A 20981-nucleotide genomic window follows, 5' to 3' on the forward strand; every position below is an offset into this window, starting at 1 on the left:
TAAATGACCGGCATCGGAGTGATCGCCAACGTCGTTCATTACAGGCGGGTGTCAGATGGACATATTGGCTCACCTGGCGCAGATTTATGTAGACCACATTCTGCAGGAACTCTGAGGCCTCCATGCTTCTCTTCTGTATAGCCAGAACCCGGACGGCCTTCACACAGGCCTCCAGCTCAATCACTCCGGCTGCCTTGGACTGAAAAGAAAACAAGGGGTTAATAGAACCAGAAAGGTCTAAATGTCGCCCACTGCAGATAAATCACCCCAAAAATTCCCCAACTATGGAGCAATTACAGTCGGCAGTCACAGATCCCTGCGCCGCTCCCCAGGTGGGATGTATAATGAAACGTTCAGCGATATTCCTTCGCGCTGTATCATCATCCTAACAGCAGATACCCCGGGTCCCCGCAGCAGGGTCTTCCTGCCGTCAGCATATTGGGAGGGCAGCAGCCGCAGGTATCGCAGTATAATATCAGATAGAGATAAATCGGAGGCTTTAACTAAACAATGAATACACAGGACTGAAAAAAACTTTATATAAAACTTGTATTCAATGTAGCTAATAGATATATCAAAACAAGTCCTCAAAGTTGTCCAATAAACCTGAATTTAAAAGGGCACTGTCATAACTAATTTTTGCTATTGCACTCCTTATGGTAAATAAAAAAATATTTCTAATGTACTTTGTTTAAAAAAATAAAGTTTTCTATGTTTTATTTGTGTTTACAAAAGCTGCCACTAGGTGTCTCCCTACTTGGAAATGCAGTCTGGAGTGCTGAGGGAGTGTGTGTGCAGCCTTTTCCAACTATAGCTCATCTCACACTGAACTGCTCTGGGCTGTGTGAATCTGATTGAGACTGAGCAGAAAATACAGAGCGATATCAAGGAAGAAAACTAAAAAAAATAATTAAAAAAATAAAGGCAGAGGGTGGTTTATCATGATGGGGGCAGTGACCTGGGAGGATTATAAAATTTAACAAGATCATGAGAGGTACTCTTTAAAGGGTCCTCCAGAGGGGAAAAAAAGTCATATTGATTGATGCTAAAAAAAAATTATACGGAACTGTCAATTACTTAATTTAAAAATCTTAATCCTTCCAGTACTTATCAGCTGCTGTGTGCTACACAGGAAGTTGTGCAGTTATTTCTAGTCGGACCACAGTGCTCTCTGCTGCCACCTATGTCTGTGTCAGGAACTGTGCCTATGGGGATTTGTTTCTGCTCCAGACAGGAGGTGGCAGCAGAGAGCACTGTGGTCTGACTGGAACGAACTACGCAACTTCCTCTGGAGCATACAGCAGCTGATAGGTACTGGAAGGATTAAGATTCTTAAATAGAAGTAATTTACAAATCTGCATAACTTTCGGGCAACAGTTGACTTGAAAATGTTTATTTTCCTCCGGAGTACCCCTTTAAACCAGAAGAAGCCACTATTATATGCATTAAAAATGACTTGCTCTTATGTACAGAAAAACAAGTCAGATAAATCAAATACACACCCCAAGTAAGCAGAATTTCCAAGCGGAATCCGGCAGAAAAATTCCACTTAGGAAATTCAGTTGCAGCAGTCTCCCATTGTTTTCAACCTTGCACCTTGCACATGGCAGAATTTCTGCGACAAAAACATCTAGCACGAAAATTTAAATCTCAATTCTTTCTGCCAAATCCGCTCGGAAATGCATTGCTGTCTATGGGGAAGGAGCATTTCCAAGTAGTGTAAATGGGGCTTTAACCCCTTAAGGATAATTTTATTTTCACGTTTTCGTTTTTTCCTCCTCGCCTTCTAAAAATCATAACTCTTTTATATTTTCCTCCACAGACTAGTATGAGGGCTTCATTTTTGCGCAACCAGTTGTCCTTTGTATTGCCATCACTCATTTTGCCATAAAATGTATGGCACAAACAAAAAAACTACTATTTGTGTGGCGAAATGGATAAGAAAACTGCAATTTAGCAAATTTTGGAAGGTTTCGTTTTCATGCTGTACACTTTACGTTAAAATAGAGCGGTTTTCTTAATTCTGTGGGTCACTACAATTAAAATGATCCCCATGACTACATACTTTATTATTGAAGTGCAGATAAGATAAAGACCAGCTCACCCCGCCTCGGACAGCAGAGCACGGATCCAGGTGCTGGACGGCACCAGCTAATCAGAAGAACAAAGAGAGATGGATCCAGCTCGATGCAGATAAAAAATTTTTAATCCATAAGACAAGGAGGATACAAGTAACGCGTTTCAAGCGCTGAATGCGCTCTTAGTCATACTAAGTATGACTAAGTATACTAAGTATGACTAAGAGCGCATTCAGCGCTTGAAACGCGTTACTTGTATCCTCCTTGTCTTATGGATTAAAATCATTTTATCTGCATCGAGCTGGATCCATCTCTCTTTGTACTTTATTATTGTAGCGCTTAAATAAAAATCGCAAACTTAACCAAATTAGTGTGTTTAACCCCTTAAGGACCGGGTTTTTTTCCTTTTTTGCATTTTCATTTTTTGATCCTTGCCTTTAAAAAATCATAACTCTTTCAATTTTGCACCTAAAACTCCATATGATTGCTTATTTTTTGCGCCACCAATTCTACTTTGTAATGACATCAGTCATTTTGCCCAAAAATCTATGGTGAAACGGAAAAAAAATCATTGTGCGACAAAATTGAAAAAAAAACGCAGTTTTGTAACTTTTGGGGGCTTCCGTTTCTACACAGTGCATATTTCGGTAAAAATGACACCTTATCATTATTCTGTAGGTCCATACGATTAAAATGATACCCTACTTATATAGGTTTGATTCTGTCGGACTTCTGGAAAAAATCATAACTACATGCAGGAAAATTTATACGTTTAAAATTGTCATCTTCTGACCCCTATAACTTTTTTTATTTTTCCGTGTATGGGGCGGTATGAGGGCTCATTTTTTGCGCCGTGATGTGAAGTTTTTAACGGTACCATTTTTGCATTGATAGGACTTATTTTTAAATGATATAAAAAGTGACCAAAAATGCACTATTTTGGACTTTGGAATTTTTTTGCGCGCACGCCATTGACCTAGCGGTTTAATTAATGATATATTTTTATAATTCGGACATTTCCGCACGCGGTGATACCACATATGTTTATTTTTATTTTTATTTACACTGTGTTTTTTTTTTTTCTATTGGAAAAGGGGGGTGATTCAAACTTTTAATAGGGGAGGAGTTAAATGATCTTTATTCACTTTTTTTTTTCCACTTTTTTTTTTTGCAGTGTTATAGGTCCCATATATCTCTTATACTGATCATTGTTATCCCATAGGGACCTATAACACTGCACACACTGATCTTCATCATTGATCACTGGTTTCTCATAAGAAACCAGTGATCAACGATTCTGCCGCATGACTGTTCATGCCTGGATCTCAGGCACTGAGCAGTCATTCGGCGATCGGACAGCGAGGAGGCAGGTAGGGGCCCTCCCGCTGTCCTGTAAGCTGTTCGGGATGACGCGATTTCGCCGCGGCTATCCCGAACAGCCCGACTGAGTTAACCGGCAGTTTTTACTTTCACTGTTAGCCGCGTGGCTCAGCTCTGAGCGTGCGGCTAAAGGGTTAATAGCAGGCGGCGCCGCGATCGGTGCTGCGCGCTATTAGCGGCGGGTCCCGGCTTCACTATGACGCCGGGCCCGCCGTGATATGATGCGGGGTTACCGTGTAACCCCGCGTTATATCACGGGAGCAGGACCAAGGACGTACCTGTACGTCCTTGGTCCTTAAGGGGTTAAAATCCCTCTATTTTGCTGACCTATAATTTTTTCATTTTTCCGTATAAGCGGCGGTATGAGGGCTCATTTTTGGCACATTTGCATATATAAAACTTTTAATACATTTTTTATACATTTTTTGGGGAATAAAATGGTTTTACTGTACGGTATCATTAACATTATATTTTAATAGTTCGGATATTTATGCACGCGGCGATACCAAATATGTTTAGTAAAAAAAAAAATTTTTTTTATTTTTATTTTTTTTTTACACTTTTTGAGGGTAAAATGGGGAAAAAGTGACAATTTACATTCTTATTGGAAGTGGGGATTTTTCACATTTATTTAACTATTTTTTTTACTTTTTATAGCAATAGGGGACTATTTATAGCAATCATTTGATTGCTAATACTGTTCGGTGCTATGCATGGTTATCGGCTATCTTCTGCTCTGGTCTGCTCAATCTCAGACCAGAGCAGAAGACACCGGTAGACGGACGGAGGCAGGTGAGGGGACCTCCGTCTGCCATAACGGATGATCGGATCCCGGCAGCAGCGCTGCGGGCGATCCAATCATGCACTTTTCTGACCTCACTCCTGCAAATGCCGTGATCTCTATTGATCAAGGCATATGAGGGGTTAATGGCAGACCTCCGCGAGATCGCGGATGTTGCCCATTACCTGCGGGTCCCTGGCTGCTATCAGCAGCCGGGAACTGCCGCGCATGACCCGAGCATCGCTCCAATGCTCGCGGTCATGAAGAGGACGTAAATGTACGTCCTGGTGCGTTAAGGGGTTAAACTATTTTGTGCAATGTTAACACCATAATCCGACATGTTTTTTATCCCATACAATAACAAGATTCATCAGGGGACATAAACAGGATCATATTGGAGAACGAAAAAAGGCAACAGATTACATGGCATAGCACAGTTTTTTCCAACCAGTGTGCCTCCAAATGTTGCAAAACTTGATCACGGCATATGAGGGGTTAACGGCAGACATCCGCGCGATCGCGGATGTCGCCCATTACCTGCGGGTCCCTGGCTGCTATCAGCAGCCGGGAACTGCCGCGCATGACCAGAGCATCGCTCCAATGCTCGCGGTCATGAAGAGGACGTAAATGTACGTCCTGATGGGTTAAAGTAATTTGTGCAATGTTAACACCATAACCCGACGTGTTTTTTTATCCCATACAATAACAAGATTCATCAGGGGGCATAAACAGGATCATATTGGAGAAAGAAAAAAGGCAACAGATTACACGGCATAGCACAGTTTTTCCAACCAGTGTGCCTCCAGCTGCTTCAAAACTACAACTCCCAGCATGCCCGGACAGCCTTCGGCTGTCCGGGCATGCTGGGAGTTGTAGTTTTGAAGCAGCTGGAGATGCACTGGTTGAAAAACACTGGCATTATAAAGCGATTCCACGATGGGAGGGAAGTAGCCGCCAAACAGTAATACATGTAACATACCTTCCCATAGTAAGAGATGGCCTCCTTGTACTTCTCTATGATATCTTCAGGGCTCAGGCAGTTTTTCGCACGTCCAATCTCCGTGCTGGCATCCATGTTTATCCCATTGGTGGAAAGAGCACCTGCAAACATGTAGCCTCATCAATGCAATTCAATGCAATCTATTGTTCCCTGTTATCAGGTCCCATATCTCCAGAACTGAGTACCCCTACCCCCCCCTGGAACATTTGCCTCTATAGCAGTGATTGAGATCTGCAGCTCATCCTATAAGAACTAGTAGAAGTCAAAACCAAATAAAATGACTACAGTTTATGAGCCAGAAGTGAGCTCAGCCCAGTTGTCACATCCTACTATTGGCTCACGTGTAGAATAATACCCAGCGGGGGGGAGGTGGTGGGCACTTACCTGGGTCTATAAGAACCTCCTGGGCTCCTGGTCCCATGAAAAAAAAAAAAAGATGAGATAAATTATTGTCAGTGATGCCACAGATCAGTAATACACACGTCACATGGCTATATATATCTGAAAAGGGATAATAAAGCTGATCGCCCCAGCCCAACCCTCCCATTATACAGACTTGATAAGTTCTGTCTGTGGCCCCCAGTTATCTAGTAATCTATTTTATCTTACTTGTGACTTAAAATCTTGTATATTCATTCACTCATTGTGTACATAGCTAGTCCTGCACTCAGCTGAGAAGTGATACAATTGTATCCAGTCTAGAAAATGCTCTGTGAGCTAAACATCCTGGACTCCAGACTGATACATTGTACATTGCTAGTCCTGCTCTCAGCTGAGAAGTGATACAATTGTATCCAGTCTAGACAATGCTCTGTGAGCTAAACATCCTGGACTCCAGACTGATACATTGTATATAGCTAGTCCTGCTCTCAGCTGAGAAGTGATACAATTGTATCCGGTCTAGACAATGCTCTGTGAGCTAAACATCCTGGACTCCAGACTGATACATTGTACATAGCTAGTCCTGCTCTCAGCTGAGAAGTGATACAATTGTATCCAGTCTAGACAATGCTCTGTGAGCTAAACATCCTGGACTCCAGTCTTATACATTGTACATAGCTCGTCCTGCTCTCAGCTGAGAAGTGATACAATTGTATCCAGTCTAGACAATGCTCTGTGAGCTAAACATCCTGGACTCCAGACTGATACATTGTACATAGCTAGTCCTGCTCTCAGCTGAGAAGTGATACAATTGTATCCAGTCTAGACAATGCTCTGTGAGCTAAACATCCTGGACTCCAGACTGATACATTGTATATAGCTAGTCCTGCTCTCAGCTCAAAGAAAAGCCATTGGTTTATATTCCCTGATCCCCCATATACCTGGTCTGTGCCTTTTCCCAGCATCAGCAGACAGGGCAGTGTTCTGTGTCCGGCGGGTCCCCATCTTCCCTCCTGTCCCTGTCGGGTAGTGATGGATGACAGACGCCGAGCACAGTCCTTCCAGAGCAGCTGGAACAAGAGAAGGAGAAACGAATTCTAAAAGGTGTCCTATAACACAGGGGCAGACCATTTCATCACATTACTTCGGCAGTCCGGGCATGCTGGGAGTTGTAGTTTTGCAACAGCTGGAGGCACCCTGGTTGGAAAACACTACCTTTTCCCATGTATAAGAGATGAGACAGGAATAACCCTTTAACCCCTTAAGGACCGAGGGTTTTTCCGTTTTTGCATTTTCGTTTTTTGCTCCTTGCCTTTAAAAAATCATAACTCTTTCAATTTTGCACCTAAAAATCCATATGATGGCTTATTTTTTGCGTCATTAATTCTACTTTGTAATGACGTCAGTCATTGTGCCCAAAAATCTACGGTGAAACGGAAAAAAAAAATCATTGTGAGACAAAATTGAAAAAAAACACCGTTTTGTAACTTTTGGCTTCCGTTTCTACGCAGTGCATATTTCGGTAAAAATGACACCTTATCTTTATTCTGTAGGTCCATACGATTAAAATGATCCCCTACTTATATAGGTTGGATTTTGTCGCACTTCTGGAAAAAAATCATAACTACATGCAGGAAAATTAATAGGTTTAAAACTGTCGTCTTTTGGCCCCTATAACATTTTTATTTTTACGCGCACGGGCCGGTATGAGGGATAATTTTTTGCGCTGTGATCTGAAGTTTTTATCGGTACCATTCATGTATTGATCAGACTTATTTATCACTTTTTATTAATTTTTTCATGATATAAAAAGTGACCAAAAATACGCTATTTTTTGCGCATACGCGAATGACTGTGCGGTTTAATTAACAATATATTTTTATAGTTCGGACATTTCCGCACACGGCGATAACATATATGTTTATTTTTATTTACAGTTTTTTTTTTTTTTTTTTTTAAATGGTAAAAGGGGGGTGATCTGGGGTAAATGATCTTTATTTTATTTATTTTTTACAACGTTATAGCTCCCATAGGGGACTATAACATGCAGTACATTGATTGCCAGCACTGATCAATGCTATGCCATAGCATTGATCAGTGTTTTCGGTGCTCAAGATTTGCGTCAAGGGGTTAAAGTAAAGTTTTATTGAACTTTTAAAGTGAACAAAAAGTGGAAAAATTACAAAACAATAAGGCACAGAGTAATATGTTGAATATCACAACAGATTTGATACTCGCATAGGAATACAACAAAAGAAGTAACGAATGTATATAAAAATAATTATGTGGTTTATTACTGTTCAGGTTAATATATTTTTTGAACATACGGTATATATTTATATTCTTTTATTTATTTATTTTTATTTTTTTAATCACTCACATAAGAAATACACTTTTTAAGGAAGTCCCATTAGGGGATATGCTTTGATCGCAGCATGAAAGGGGTTATACAGGAATAGAAAAACAGAGCTAATTTCTTTCAAAAACTCCCCGTCTGTCTCCAGGTTGGGTGTGGTTCTACATCTCAGTTCCATTGAAGTGCATGGAGCCAAGTTGTAATACCACATCCAACCTGAGGACAGACGGGGAGCACTTTTTAAAAGAAATTAGCTCTGTTTTTATATTCCTGGATAACCCCTTTAATGCTTTGGTACACTCCATCCTGTCAGTGTAAGAGGATGTTCACACACAAAAAAAAAAAACGACAAGGAATGAATTCGGTCAATTGGTGTGGAATTTGAAGAAGAAATCTGAAGGAGGATCAGTACTACAACTAACTATGGGCTGAATCTCAATTCTCCTTTTGTGCCTTAAAGGGGAACTCCACTAGCCAGCGTTCGGAAGAAAATGTTCTGAATGCTGTTTTCATGCTGCGTGGGTCAGCCACGCCCCTCATGACATCACAGCAAAGCCCCCTCAATGCAAGTCTATGGGAGGGGGCGTGACTACCGTGGCCGACCCCCCCAGTGCGAAAACAGCATTCAGAACATTTACTTCCGAACGCTGGCCAGTGGAGTTCCCCTTTAATTCTGCATTAATTCTGCTCCAAAAACGCATTTCGGCATAAAACATAGAGCCCCATTGACTTCAATTGGCTTTTATTGGAGGATTAGGAAAGAAGAATAAACATGTTCTGGCAGAAAATTCATCTGCATCGGAATTTCGTCTGTGGAAAATCCTTAGTGTGAACAGAGCGGCAGAAAGACCATTGAAGTCAATGGTACGTTCATTCATGGCGGAATTGGAGGGGAATACTGGCGCAGAAGTAAATTCCTTGTCAATTCCTCAGTGTGAACACACCCTAAAGCCTCCGCCAGGACCTAAAAGGCGTCGTAAGACGCAGGCTGTAGGAGGGCCCCCTGGTTGGCATGGCAACCAATGACACCTGCGATCATGGTTACTGAGTGCCAATGGGCGTCAGTAGGAGCTCCCGCAACTTTATTTTTTACCCACCTAAGGCCACAGTCCCTACTCACCGCGGCATCTGAGTTACCGGCTGGGATCTGAGTTAGGCGGCATTCACATCTCGTTTTTGCAATACGGTTCCCATATCCGGTTTCAGTGAAAAAAACGCATGGAACCGTATTGCAAACCGTGTGTATAGACGCGTCATTGAAAACCCATACGCCAAACGTAGCATCCGGTTGTGTACGTTTTGCATCAATTACGGTTTTATCAGTTTTTTTCCCCTACACAAAACCGTAGTCTACTACGGTTTTATGTCGGGGTCAAAAAAACGGATACAAGTTTTTTTTTTTGTTTTTTTTTAAATGGTGGTCAATGGGAACTTTACAGAACCGTGCGTACGGTTCCATCCGGTTTGCACAATACGGTTTTGCAGTTTGCACATGCGCAGTGCACGCCGAAAGTTCTTCCCACAAATAGAACAAGAAGAACTTTATTTAATTAAGGACAAATATAAAACCGTATCAGTTTTTTTTTTTTTTTTCAAAAAAACGTTTTAAACCGTATGTAACTGGACATCAGTTTTCAAACCGTATACAGTTTAAAACTGTACAAAAGGTATATACGGTTGGGTCCAGTTTTGAGACATACTTTTTTTTTTTTACAAAAAACCTGATACGGGAACCGTATTGCAAAAACGAGATGTGAATGCAGCCTTATCCTGAATCTTGGCCCTTATTGTTACACTCACAATCCGGACGTACCGCGGAGCATCAGCGCTAAATCCTCTCTTACCTCCCAGCCACACAAAGTCATTGACGGCTCTCAGGAGCTCCACTGCCATGTGGTAATGGATGAGGGCGTCTTGTAGCATCCCGGCCTGCAGACTCAGATCACCCACGTGCTTCCGCATACGGCCCTGACATCTCTTCTTATAATGTCTGTAAGAGAGCAACATATACAGCATCTGTACACCCTGACCTCACCAGCAGAATAGTGAGTACAGCTCTGGGGTATAATACAGGATGTAACTCAGGATCAGTACAGGATAAGTAATGTAATGTATGTACACAGTGACCTCACCAGCAGAATAGTGAGTACAGCTCTGTAGTATAATACAGGAAATAACTCAGGATCAGTACAGGATAAGTAATGTAATGTATGTACACAGTGACCTCACCAGCAGAATAGTGAGTACAGCTCCGGAGTATAATACAGGATATAACTCAGGATCAGTACAGGATAAGTAACGTAGTGTAATGTATATGGGATTTAGTGGAATCAGACTGGCAGAAACCTGATATAGTCAGCATATTGTGGGGGGGGGGGAGAATTATCAAAACCTGTGCAGAGGCAAGTTGTGCAAGTCGAGCAGAGGCCTTTTAAAAAATGAAAGAAGTGGTTGCTATGGGTGTCAAGGATGGCTTGAGGTGAGGCATTAAAATGTGATCATACTGCCTAAAGAGCTGCCCAAGGAGTTCTGTTTAATTACACGTAAGTACATTGTTTTTACATTTGACAAAAAAGGAGGTTTAGTTATGACGTCAAAATCATCATGTTACATATTGATTGGTTAGTTGAGCTTTATGTCTGTATATATTAGCATATTTAGCATCTATTTCTTTCTTGGCCAAAGTTCATTTATGCGGCCCTCTCACTCTTATACTGGAAAATCCCAGATCTTTTCCCTTCTATATAATCTGTATCTTCCTCAAATGTTTTGTCTTCTGACGTCTCATCTTTGGCCTCCTGGCGTCATTCCAAGGTTTTTTAGTTGCAAGCAAATTGCAAGCTGGTTAATGGTTTAAGGGTAGTTTGACAAACATCTTTTATTCAGCATTAGAAATGCCATATAAATATATAAGTATTAATATATATTTATATTAGGGATCGACCGATATCGTTTTTTTAGGGCCGATACCGATAATCGATGCAGGTTAGGGCCGATAGCCGATAACTTATACCGATATTCCGGTATAAGTTATCGGCTATTTATCCCCCCCCCCCCCCCCGACACCGCTGCAGATCATTGATTTAAAGCGGGCGCTTTAAATCAATGCACTGCAGTGGCTTTTGCGGTGCCATAGGCCACCGCCGCCACCCGCTTCTCTCCCCCTACCTGTCAGGGTGGTCCGGGCCATCCATCCTTCCTGTAGTGTCCGGCGGCATTCCGGGTGGAGGGTGAACCGGTCCGGCTGTCCTTCTCCGGGGTCCTCTTCTCCACTCCAGGCAGGCTCCGGCCTAGTAACGCAGCATAGACGCCGCTGCGCAGTGACGCCCGTGCGCAGCGACGCACCTGACGTCACGGCGTAACGGCGTCTATGCAGCGTACTAGGCCGGAGTCTGCCCATAGTGGAGAAGAGGACCCCGGAGAAGAAGGACAGCCCAGACCGGTTCACCCTCCACCCGGAATTCCGCCGGACACTACAGGAAGGATGGATGGCCCGGACCACCCCCATTACGGGTAAGTTTAATTTTTTTTTTATTGACTCGGAGGGTGGGGGAGGGGCCCGACCGGTATAGCGGTATGGGCAAAAATCCCTACCGTGGGAGAAAAAAAAATGATATCCGGTTCATACCGGTATACCTCCCAGCACTACGGTGGGAGGTGCGAAGCAGTGCGGTGGGTCGGGGGGGGGGGGGGAAGTCAGTCGCTGTGCGGCGGGTCATGGGTGGGGGCAATCGCAGTGCAGGGGGCGTTGCATTACCAGCTTATCGGCAAGGTAATTGCTGATACCGATAATGCACAAAATCGTGATTATCGGCCGATAATATCGGCCATACCGATAATCGGTCGATCCCTAATTTTATATATATATATATATATATATATATATATATATATATATATATATATATATTGATCGGCAGTCAGAATCATTTTTAATCAACTTGTCATGGGCACCTGCACCAATTTTTTTTTCTACGCAGGTTTTGATAAGTCTCCCCCCACTGTGTACATTTCTGGTTGGCCAAGCACATTATTTATGGGGTATTGTAGCTGAGTGTACTGTATTTTAGACTGCGCCAAAATAGGAGACCCCACCATGAGCACCTACCTGCTGTCCGGATCCAGCCCCACAAAGTCTTTCTTCTCATAGGGCACATAGAGCAGCGGGATCTTCTCCCCAGACTTCTCACTGGTCCGGTCCAGCCTTTTACTCTCCAATACAGTGAACAAGAAGGACTGTATGAATTCCTCCACCCGTTTCTCTAGGGACTCACAGTCCTCATAGCTGGGGTAAAGGGCTACTTCAGGCCGGGACTTATCGGCCAGCTCTTCCTTTAGCCCGAACACGAAGAGCCGGGAGTCGTACAAGGTGGAGCTGTAGACTTCTTTATTTTGCTCAAATTTGCGGAATATGGGGGACAGCTCGTTGGGATGTCCGCACTCCGCCACGCAGATGAGGCCCACCACCTTCCGGTGAGTCTGGAAGTCTCCCCAGTCGTTGTTCTCCACCGGATACTGATGGCGGTAACGGATGTACAAGGTGCGCTGGGAGCTGGCCACGTTCACCTGACTCACCGACGAGATGCGTTTGTAGATCTTGAAGAAGTTCTCACTTTTCATGACCCCCACAAACTGGACGACCACCAGTAGGGTCTGGTGGTCCTCGGCACATTGCATGTAATCTGGGACACTCATTCTACCACGTGATGATCCTGGAAAGATAGAGATTTGTAGTTGATCCTCATGAGAGAAGCCAAAGACCAGATGTATCAATGGCGACATTCCTCTAAGTATTTAAAGGGGTACTCCGTCCCAAGACATCTTTTCCCCTATCCAAAGGATAGGGGATAACGTGTCTGATCGCGGGGGTCCCCCACGATCTCGGCTGCGGTACCGCAGACATACGGTGCAAACTTCGCTCCGTGAAGGATGACTGGCGATGGGGAGGCTCGTGACTCCATGGCCATGCCCCCGCCCCCTCAATGCAAGTCTATGGGAGGGGACTTGCATTGAGGGGGCGTGGCTGTGATGTCACAAATGGGGGTGCGGCCATGGCGTCACGAATCTAAGCGAACGACGGGTGAAGCAGGGAGATCGCGGGGGTCCCCGGCAGCGGGACACCAGCCATCATACATCTTATCCCCTATACTTTGGATAGGGGATAAGATGTCTAGAGGCGGAGTACCCCTTTAAAGTAGGGGGGGACGGACGCCAGGCAAGATTGTAGCTCCTGCTATATATGACCACAGCCTGCCCCCTACAGGATCATACAAAGCATGGCAACTGAGGAGCCCTGTGCAATACTATGCGGGTGAATGGGCCCTGAACCAACAGGAGACCCAGGACGTGCAAGGTCCACTGTGCAGTTAGGGTTCCTCAAACAGGGTACCTCCAGCTGTTGCAAAACTACAACTCCCAGCATGCCCGGACAGCCAAAGGCATGCTGGTAGTTGTAGTTTTGCAACAGCTGGAGGCACCCTAGTTAGGAAACACTGATATACATAGTGGAGGGGTCCTAGAACAAAGAGGCCACAACCAGGGGGAAGAACCTGTTCCACAAGATATAGTAAATGAAAGTGCATAGGACAAATGGGGCCCCGTGTGCAACGGATAGCGAGGGGCCCCCGTGTGCAACGGATAGTGAGGGGGGCCCCCGTGTGCAACGGATAGTGAGGGGGCCCCCTGTGTGCAATGGACAGTGAGGGGCCCCTGTGTGCAATGGATAGTGAGGGGGGCCCCCTGTGTGCAATGGACAGTGAGGGGGGCCCCCTGTGTGCAATGGACAGTGAGGGGCCCCTGTGTGCAATGGATAGTGAGGGGCCCCCTGTGTGCAATGGACAGTGAGGGGCCCCTGTGTGCAATGGATAGTGAGGGGCCCCCTGTGTGCAATGGACAGTGAGGGGCCCCCTGTGTGCAATGGACAGTGAGGGGCCCCCTGTGTGCAATGGACAGTGAGGGGGCCCCCTGTGTGCAATGGACAGTGAGGGGGGCCCCCTGTGTGCAATGGACAGTGAGGGGGGGCCCCCTGTGTGCAATGGACAGTGAGGGGGGGGGGGGCCCCTGTGTGCAATGGATAGTGAGGGGCCCCCTGTGTGCAATGGATAGTGAGGGGCCCCCTGTGTGCAATGGATAGTGAGGGGCCCCCTGTGTGCAATGGATAGTGAGGGGCCCCCTGTGTGCAATGGACAGTGAGGGGCCCCCTGTGTGCAATGGATAGTGAGGGGCCCCCTGTGTGCAATGGATAGTGAGGGGCCCCCTGTGTGCAATGGATAGTGAGGGGCCCCCTGTGTGCAATGGATAGTGAGGGGCCCCCCGTGTGCAATGGACAGTGAGGGGGGCCCCCTGTGTGCAATGGACAGTGAGGGGGGCCCCCTGTGTGCAATGGATAGTGAGGGGCCTCACAGTGAAATGAAGATGGGATACAACAAAAGCTGCGGATAATGGAGAATACATAGGATTACAATGGAACACACTTTATAGAAAAACCTTAGGGCCCCAGGAGCCCCAGATTATGCATGGTAATAAATATATATATATATATATATATATATATATATATATATATATATATACACACACACACACAAACAGGGTATATGGGTCCTATAGAGAACAAGGGGCACAACAATGTGTAGACTATGGAGGGAGACAGTGACGGGCCCCAGTGACACCCCATGGACAACATGCACAGAGGCGACATAAACAGCAGGGGGCAGCACACAACAGCCGCCAATCACCCACCTGTCTCCCAGCTCCTCTCTCCCAACTCTGCCTGCTACTTCCGGCTTCCGAAGGAGGAGGGGCCACTCGGCCACGCCCACAACTCGGGGGGGGGGGGTATCATGATAAAAACTGTTTTCGTTTAGCCAAAATAAAGCGGTAACTGTCGCTGGCCGCGGTCACGTATTTTATAACTATCGCTTTTTTAACCCGAACCAGATAGCATATATTTAAATAACGAGAAAAAAAGTCATACGCCGCAAACCCTCCCCCCTAGGGTCTTGAAAGGTTGGTATATTCCGCCGCGCGATGATTGGTGTAGACTGAGCATTCGGGTCCTTATGTTTTGATTAGCGGCCAATCAGATTTTAGCCGGGTGGTGCGTCATTAGTTACTAGGATGAGCGGGCAGAAACTTTAATTAGTGGTGTAGAGTGACAGAAGCGGCGCTAGATGGCGCTGTAGATCAGTGCTGGAAAGAGACGCGGTGAAATGTTTAGGGTAATGTTCACACTGAGAAGTTTGTCCAGTCTGTCTCTGAGGTAGAGGCAGGAACTCTGGTATATTGGGCTCGAATGCGTCAAAATCAAATTGATCTTTCCTTTTCAATATATATATTTTTTATTTTTCATATTTTTCTTTAATTACTTTTCTTAATGCACCACGCGCGTCTTCTGGTATCTTTCCCTCCTCCTTCAAACATTTTATCATAACCCTGTTACTGAAAAGCCATCTCTGGACCCGTCATGTTTAGCCATCGACCCGTCTCTAATCTCCCATTTATCTCCAAAGGCCTGGAACGCTCGGTCTATTCCCGCCTAATCCGCCATCTCCCGCTCCTCAGCCCGAACCAGTCAATAATGATCTTCTGATGGCCAAATCTAATGGCGACTTCTCTCTTGATTCTCCTAGACCTCTCCGCTCTCTCCTGGTTCTCCTCTCCGTTCTCTCCTGGTTTTCCTCTCCACTCTCTCCTGGTTCTCCTCTCCGCTCTCTCCTGGTTTTCCTCTCCGCTCTCCTGGTTTTCCTCTCCGCTCTCTCCTGGTTTTCCTCTCCGCTCTCCTGGTTTTCCTCACTGCTCTCTCCTGGTTTTCCTCTCCACTCTCTCCTGGTTTTCCTCTCCGCTCTCTCCTGGTTTTCCTCTCCACTCTCTCCTGGTTTTCCTCTCCGTTCTCTCCTGGTTTTCCTCTTCCCTCTCTACTGGTTTTCCTCTCCGTTCTCTCCTGGTTTTCCTCTCCACTCTCTCCTGGTTTTCCTCTCCGCTCTCTCCTGGTTTTCCTCTCCGCTCTCTCCTGGTTTTCCTCTCCCCTCTCTCCTGGTTCTCCTCTCCGCTCTCTCCTGGTTTTCCTCTCCGCTCTCTCCTGGTTTTCCTCTCCGCTCTCTCCTGGTTTTCCTCTCCCCTCTCTCCTGGTTCTCCTCTCCGCTCTCTCCTGGTTTTCCTCTCCCCTCTCTCCTGGTTCTCCTCTCCGCTCTCTCCTGGTTTTCCTCTCCGCTCTCTCCTGGTTCTCCTCTCCGCTCTCTCCTGGTTTTCCTCTCCGCTCTCTCCTGGTTTTCCTCTCCGCTCTCTCCTGGTTTTCCTCACTGCTCTCTCCTGGTTTTCCTCTCCGCTCTCTACTGGTTTTCCTCTCCGTTCTCTCCTGGTTTTCCTCTCCGCTCTCTCCTGGTTTTCCTCTCCGCTCTCTCCTGGTTTTCCTCTCTTCAGTTTTTCCTCTCCGCTCTCTCCTGGTTCTCCTCTCCCCTCTCTCCTGGTTTTCCTCTCCGCTCTCTCCTGGTTTTCCTCTCCGCTCTCTCCTGGTTTTCCTCTCCGCTCTCTCCTGGTTTTCCTCTCTTCAGTTTTTCCTCTCCGCTCTCTCCTGGTTCTCCTCTCCGCTCTCTCCTGGTTTTCCTCTCCGCTCTCTCCTGGTTTTCCTCTCCGCTCTCTCCTGGTTCTCCTCTCCGCTCTCTCCTGGTTTTCCTCTCCGCTCTCTCCTGGTTTTCCTCTCCCCTCTCTCCTGGTTCTCCTCTCCGCTCTCTCCTGGTTTTCCTCTCCGCTCTCTCCTGGTTTTCCTCTCCGCTCTCTCCTGGTTTTCCTCTCCGCTCTCTCCTGGTTTTCCTCACTGCTCTCTCCTGGTTTTCCTCTCCGCTCTCTCCTGGTTCTCCTCTCCGCTCTCTCCTGGTTTTCCTCTCCGCTCTCTCCAGGTTTTCCGCTCTTCAGTTTTTCCTCTCCGCTCTCTCCTGGTTCTCCTCTCCCCTCTCTCCTGGTTTTCCTCTCCGCTCTCTCCTGGTTTTCCTCTCCGCTCTCCCCTGGTTTTCCTCTCCGCTCTCTCCTGGTTTTCCTCTCTTCAGTTTTTCCTCTCCGCTCTCTCCTGGTTCTCCTCTCCGCTCTCTCCTGGTTCTCCTCTCCGCTCTCTCCTGGTTCTCCTCTCCGCTCTCTCCTGGTTTTCCTCTCCGCTCTCTCCTGGTTTTCCTCTCTTCAGTTTTTCCTCTCCGCTCTCTCCTGGTTCTCCTCTCCCCTCTCTCCTGGTTTTCCTCTCCGCTCTCTCCTGGTTTTCCTCTCCGCTCTCTCCTGGTTTTCCTCTCTTCAGTTTTTCCTCTCCGCTCTCTCCTGGTTCTCCTCTCCGCTCTCTCCTGGTTTTCCTCTCCGCTCTCTCCTGGTTTTCCTCTCCGCTCTCTCCTGGTTTTCCTCTCCGCTCTCTCCTGGTTTTCCTCTCTTCAGGTTTTCCTCTCCGCTCTCTCCTGGTTTTCCTCCTATCGCTTTGGCCGCTCCTTTTGGATTTTATTTTCTGGCTCTATTTCTTATCTTGCTGTCGTTGTTCCTCAGGGTTCAGTCTTCCGTCCTCTTCACTTTTCTCTTTACTCATTGGAAAAACAATCAGTAGATTTAGTTTTCAGAACCATCTACATGCTGAGGACACACAGCTATATACCTCTTCCTGTGACATCACCCCTGCTATATACCTCTTCCCCTGACATCACTCCCGCTATATACCTCTTCCCGTGACATCACCCCTGCTATATACCTCTTCCCCTGACATCACTCCTGCTATATACCTCTTCCCATGACATCACCCCTGCTCTATACCTCTTCCCGTGACATCACCCCTGCTATACACCTCTTCCCCTGACACCCCCCCCTGCTATACACCTCTTACCCTGACATCCCCCCTGCTATACACCTCTTCCCCTGATATCAACCCTGCTATATACCTCTTTCCCTGACATCACCCCTGCTCTATGCCTCTTCCCGTGATACCATCCCTGCTCTGTACCTCTTCCCGTGACATCACCCCTGCTCTATACCTCTTCCTGTGACATCACCCCTGCTCTATACCTCTTCCTGTGGCATCACCCCTGCTATATACCCCTTCCTCTGACATAACCCCTGAAATATACCTCTTCCCCTGACATCACCCCTGAAATATACCTCTTCCTGTGACATCACCCCTGCTCTATACCGCTTCCCGTGACATAACCCCTGCTCTATACCTCTTCCCGTGATATCATCCCTGCTCCATACCTCTTCTCGTGATATCATCCCTGCTCTATACCTCTTCCCGTGATACCATCCCTGCTCTATACCTCTTCCGTGATATCATCCCTGCTATATACCTCTTCCTGTGACATCACCCCTGCTATATACCCCTTCCTCTGACATAACCCCTGAAATATACCTCTTCCCCTGACATCACCCCTGCTATACACCTCTTCCTGTGACATCACCCCTGCTATACACCTCTTCCTGTGACATAACCCCTGCTCTATACCTCTTCCCGTGATATCATCCCTGCTCTATACCTCTTCCCGTGATATCATCCCTGCTCTATACCTCTTCCCGTGATATCATCCCTGCTCTATACCTCTTCCGTGATATCATCCCTGCTCTATACCTCTTCCGTGATATCATCCCTGCTCTATACCTCTTCCCCTGACACCACCCCTGCTATACACCTCCTCCTCTGACATGAACCCTGCTATGCACCTCTTCCCCTGACATCACCCCTGCTATATACCTCTTCCCCTGACATCACCCCTGCTATATACCTCTTCCCCTGACATCACCCCTGCTATATACCTCTTCCCCTGACATCACCCCTGCTATAAACCTCTTCCCCTGACATCACCCCTGCTATAAACCTCTTCCCCTGACATCACCCCTGCTATATACCTCTTCCCCTGACATCAACCCTGCTATACACCTCTTCCCCTGACATCACCCCTACTTTACACCTCTTCCTGTGACATCACCCCTGCTATATTCCTCTTCCCCTGACATCACCCCTGCTATATACCTCTTCCCGTGACATCACCCCTGCTCTATACCTCTTCCTGTGACATCACCCCTGCTCTATACCTCTTCCCGTGACATCACCCCTGCTCTATACCTCTTCCTGTGACATCACCCCTGCTCTATACCTCTTCCCGTGACATAACCCCTGCTATATACCTCTTCCCGTGATATCACCCCTGCTATATACCTCTTCCCATGACATCAACCCTGCTATATATACCTCTTCCCATGAAATCACCCCAGCTTTATACAGTGGCATAGCTATAGAGGTTGCAAGGGTCACCAATGCGACCAGGCCCCCCTACCACTGAACTATTTGCTGCATAGCTGGGTGACACAGCCGATACTATATACCCCCCTGCTATATACCTCTTTCCATTACATAACCACTGCTATATACCTCTTCCCATGACATTACCCCTGCACTCCTACAAAATACCAGTGACTGTCTCTCTGTTGTCTCAAACATCACGTCCTCCTTATACCTGAAATTAAATCTTTATAAAACAAAACTTCTTGTATTTTCTCCATCGACTGATAAACCTGACATTTCCGTCTCTGTATGTGGTACTATTATATCTCCCGGGAACTATGCTCGCTGTCTTGGAGTTATACTAGACTCAGATCTTTCTTCCCTATATTCAGTCTCTTTCACGTTCTTGTCACCTGCACCTCAAAAACCTCTCTAGAATCTGCTTGTTTCTCACTACTGAAACCTCTTAGACTCTTATTATTGCTCTGACTCACTCCCACCTTGACTATTGTAACTCTTTACCAATAATCCTTCACTTCTCTAAACTCTCCCCTCTCCAGTCCATCCTCTATGCCGCAGCCAGACTCCTCTTTCTCCTCAGTCATTACACCGATGTCTCCCCCGTGTCAGTCATTACATCGATGCCTCCCCCTGGTGTCAGTCATTGCACTGATGTCTCCCCCGTGTCAGTCATTACACCGATGCCTCCCCCATGTCAGTCATTACACCGATGCCTCCCCCGTGTCAGTCATTACACCGATGCCTCCCCCGTGTCAGTCATTACACCGATGCCTCCTCTCGTGTCAGTTATTACACCGATATCTCCCCGTGTCAGTCATTACACCGATGCCTCCCCCATGTCAGTCATTACACCGGTCTCCCCGTGTCAGTCATTACACCGATGCCTCCCCCGTGTCAGTCATTACACTGATGCCTCCCCCATGTCAGTCATTACACCAATGTCTCCCCTCATGTCAGTCATTACACCGATATCTCCCCGTGTCAGTCATTACACCGATTCCTTCCCCTATGTCAGTCATTACACTGATGCCTCCCCCATGTCAGTCATTACACCGATATCTCCCCGTGTCAGTCATTACACCGATTCCTTCCCCTATGTCAGTCATTACACTGATGCCTCCCCCATGTCAGTCATTACACCGATATCTCCCCGTGTCAGTCATTACACCGATGCCTCCCCCCTCTGTCAAAAAATAAATGTATCAGAAAAAATACAGATAATGCTAAAATCCAACACCAATAAGTTGAAATATTCTTATAATACAAGGCCACTCACCCGGTGTGTGTGGTGAAATACACCCCAAATGGATGAGTTCCCACAGAACACCTGAGAGCCGGGAGTCACGTGTAAACCAAACAACAGGAATTCAGGTACTTCTCATTAATCCAGTATAGGGAGAGCGCCAGGTATTCTGGATCCATATATGTTGGGTCCGTAGGGTAGCAAGGCATGCCTGATGAAGAAGGTGTTCAGTGTATACCTTTGAAACGCGTTGTGATTAAAAAGATAATGAATTTACCCATTGGTTCCTGATGTGATCTATGCGAACTGGAGGACTAACACTTCCAGCCATCCTGGATAGGGGCGGTCTGGATTAGGAAATATTCCAGCTTTCCCCCCCAACGAAGTGAGTGGTACCTAGACCCTCCAAAAAAGAGGTTTTATTGTTATATTATTGTCCTTCTCTGAGCGCTGGTTCTTTTTTATTTTTACTGCTGCATGCCTTGCTTCCCCCTCTGTCAGT

At 46.3% G+C, this 20981-nt stretch overlaps 1 protein-coding gene across 1 annotated transcript in view; it reads right to left on the reverse strand.

Moving 5' to 3' along the window:
- The window catches only part of TRAPPC9 (trafficking protein particle complex subunit 9), a 602485-nt gene extending 587607 nt beyond the window's left edge, over positions 1-14878 (reverse strand). Inside the window, exons 1-7 of the mRNA XM_056522817.1 lie at positions 14718-14878; positions 12085-12688; positions 9821-9966; positions 6562-6690; positions 5624-5650; positions 5219-5340; positions 74-199 (exon numbers count right to left, since the gene is read on the reverse strand). Coding sequence (XP_056378792.1) covers positions 74-199; positions 5219-5340; positions 5624-5650; positions 6562-6690; positions 9821-9966; positions 12085-12671 — 1137 coding nt within the window. The 5' untranslated portion in view covers positions 12672-12688; positions 14718-14878. The remainder of the gene's footprint in view (positions 1-73; positions 200-5218; positions 5341-5623; positions 5651-6561; positions 6691-9820; positions 9967-12084; positions 12689-14717) is intronic.
- Between the last annotated feature and the right edge of the window lie 6103 nt (positions 14879-20981).

The sequence above is a fragment of the Hyla sarda genome, chromosome 5 (assembly GCF_029499605.1).
Source record: "Hyla sarda isolate aHylSar1 chromosome 5, aHylSar1.hap1, whole genome shotgun sequence".
NCBI lineage: Eukaryota > Metazoa > Chordata > Amphibia > Anura > Hylidae > Hyla > Hyla sarda.